At 28.3% G+C, this 2,883-nt stretch overlaps 1 protein-coding gene across 1 annotated transcript in view; it reads right to left on the reverse strand.

The window, feature by feature from the left end:
- Positions 1-2,883, reverse strand: part of LOC106466914 (pericentrin-like) — a gene marked incomplete at its 5' end in the record, with an annotated part of 13,354 nt that extends 10,471 nt beyond the window's left edge. The window contains 2 exons of the mRNA XM_013927223.2: positions 232-454; positions 2,871-2,883. Of these exons, the coding sequence (XP_013782677.1) occupies positions 232-454; positions 2,871-2,883 (236 nt within the window). The remainder of the gene's footprint in view (positions 1-231; positions 455-2,870) is intronic.

Here is a 2,883-nt window from a genome sequence, read left to right on the forward strand (position 1 = left end):
TTGGTTTACCTTACCCACTCTAGAAAAGAAAATATACATCTAATGTATTATTTACCAAATTTCCTGTTCCTCCCCAGTTGTCTGTGTAACTATCTATATTTCATTAAAATAGTAACTAAAATATTTAGCTTTTGCAATCATTAGGACACTTTGTAAGACTATCTGAAGTTAATTTTAATGTATTTTGACCGTAATAGTATTTCTCAAACAAGATGTAACAATATAACATACACGTAGTTTTCAATTTGTTTCTTATCTTCGATTGAAGCTTGTCTCAGTTGAGAAAGCTTTTCTTCCAATGACACCAAAGCCTTTTCAAGACGTAAACAGTTACTGCGTTGTTCATTTAATTTAGAAACCAGTTCACTGTTTCTGGATTTTTCTGCTTCTAGGGATGAACGCAGGTCATCAGCAAGTGCCTTCTCCTGCTTGGCTCGGAACTCAAGAAGTTCCTCTGTGTGATCAAGAGGTTCGTGTATATATGAAAACATCAATTACTGTATTCTTTTTAACAAAAAATATCTCAAGGCTTTGAATGCTGTTTAATATTTATGGGTTTCATCAATATATTATTAAATAACAAATAAATAGAAACTGAGTTTTCTTCTGTAACAACAATATTCATTTCTTATTTGTTTCAATTGAAACTGAGATTTTCAAAAACTTCAACTTAATCCAACAAATACATTATAAAGTTACTTTTTTGATGAGCCTTGAATTAGCAAAACTGCAGTTCACAGTAGAGGATGTGGTGTATTACAGAATACATTAGGCCTCTACGGCACAGATTACATTTTTGATTTTACCTTTGGTGAAAAGAAAGTAAGTCTGCAATACATTTATTAACCCTTTTGTGAGGGGAACTCCATTAAACGCTTTTCTGTACAAGTCACTGTCTTACATTCAAAGTTTAATTAAACACCTTTACTATCAATGTATGCGAATGAAATTAATATTATAAGGTATGTTATGATTTGATATTTCATTTCATCCTGGTCTTTTATTTGAAAATTAACCTTTAAAAACTACTTAAACCTTCAGATGTGTTGACACGTGACAACGAGCTATGAAAATTCTCTACTTTGGTTCTATATATCTTCAATAATACAATGTTAGTTGAGTACAGGTACGTCTAAACCTTTTGAGCCATTCATTTCAAAGTTCTTTGAATGAATACAGTTGAAATAAGTAATACATTTTTTCAACTTGACAGAAGCCACATACACCTTCAACAGATTTGTTTGTTTTATTTACACATGTGTATAGTCATTAGAAAGAGCTCATTTTACAATGTAAGGTAACAAGTTATTTTTAAATTGACACGCAATGGTCTTCACAGATTACATGAAATTGACTCTAGTATTGTTGCCAGCTTGATCGGGTTATAGTGCTTACGGTTGTTTCTTACCTAAATATGTTATAATCAGAGATACAGTTTAAATTGTACTTAGCTCTTACTATTATATTTTAGTTAATTACATATTAGTTACATATTAAAACGTGTAATTTAAAAAGTTTAAACATATTTTAAATATACTTTGGGTCTGTTCTCAAGGCTTACAATATTACATGCCGAACAAAACTTTTGCAAAAGGATTACGCATATCTCCCAGAGAAATTGTAATATGCCTCGAGGGCACCGTTGACTTGTGTCAAAATGAATAATAAGTGGTAAAGGACAAGAAATGAAAATAAAACATTAAAAATTAACAAAGGTATGTATTTTTTTTTCTACTTCCTAATTTTAATTATTTAATTGCATAGTATGTTGATGACAATAGCTAGTTAGTGACATGGTAGAGAAATTGAAAAATAAAAAAACATTTATCTTAAAAAAATTTTATACCATTTTAGGAGGTTCTAGAGATTATGCAAATAAAAAATGAAAATTATAAGATGAAGAAAAGTATTTTTATACTTAAAATGAAAACCACCTCGCACTTGATTTAATAGTTTGAATGTAAGTAACTACAATGGAAAAATAATATATTTTAGTCAAATTAATTATAATAACATCATTATTTGCTTAGAAGATACTCTTGATCTTTGACAAAATCTTACGAATTTTTGAGAGGATACGTTAAGAAATCTCAGAGTTACTGCATGTATTGTTGTACAAGTGAAACTCGCAAATCGGTTTCCACAAATTTCACGAGCTCAACGCAAAAGGGTTAAATACCAAATAATAAATTTGACACAATCAAATAATACTATTCATACACTTAAATTGCTATATAGTGAATTGAAAATGACTCAAAAACCTCATAAATATTAATCAAACAAACTTTAGATATATGAAGTTTATAAAGAAGTAATGTAAAATAACATTTTAGGCCTACATTATATGCAAAAAAAAAAGTAACATCAGAGACTTGGCCACATACCAGACAAGCATGTTGGTAATATAAATAAAAATTAAATTATAGGAATTTAAAATTTTTAATTACCAAAAAATATGAATTTTAAGTTTGCTTCATCATAGTACCATGATATTATTTTGTTCTTTCTACAACTTTGAGAAGTCATCTTCAGTTTAATCATAATCTTCATAAACAATCATTGAATGATATATCAACTTGTACGGCACTCTATATAATCTTTCTTTTAGCTTTTAGAAGTGTGATATTAAGTAAATATTCTAAGAAATGGGTATGTATATAAAATTAATACTTTTATAATTAATTTAAAATGTTCTAGTTTTTCTGATATGACACTTTATGCTATTCAAACAATGACTGTAAAAAAACTGCATTTTAAAATAAACACGGGGTTAGTTACCAAGAAAAAAGAAACAGTAGATGTTAGCGCTAATCACATCAACTTTATATTCCTTCACTATTTACACCTAATATAAAATATTTAAAACTCACTCTGGGTTTTGAT

Source organism: Limulus polyphemus, unplaced genomic scaffold, assembly GCF_000517525.1.
Source record: "Limulus polyphemus unplaced genomic scaffold, Limulus_polyphemus-2.1.2 Scaffold2422, whole genome shotgun sequence".
NCBI lineage: Eukaryota > Metazoa > Arthropoda > Merostomata > Xiphosura > Limulidae > Limulus > Limulus polyphemus.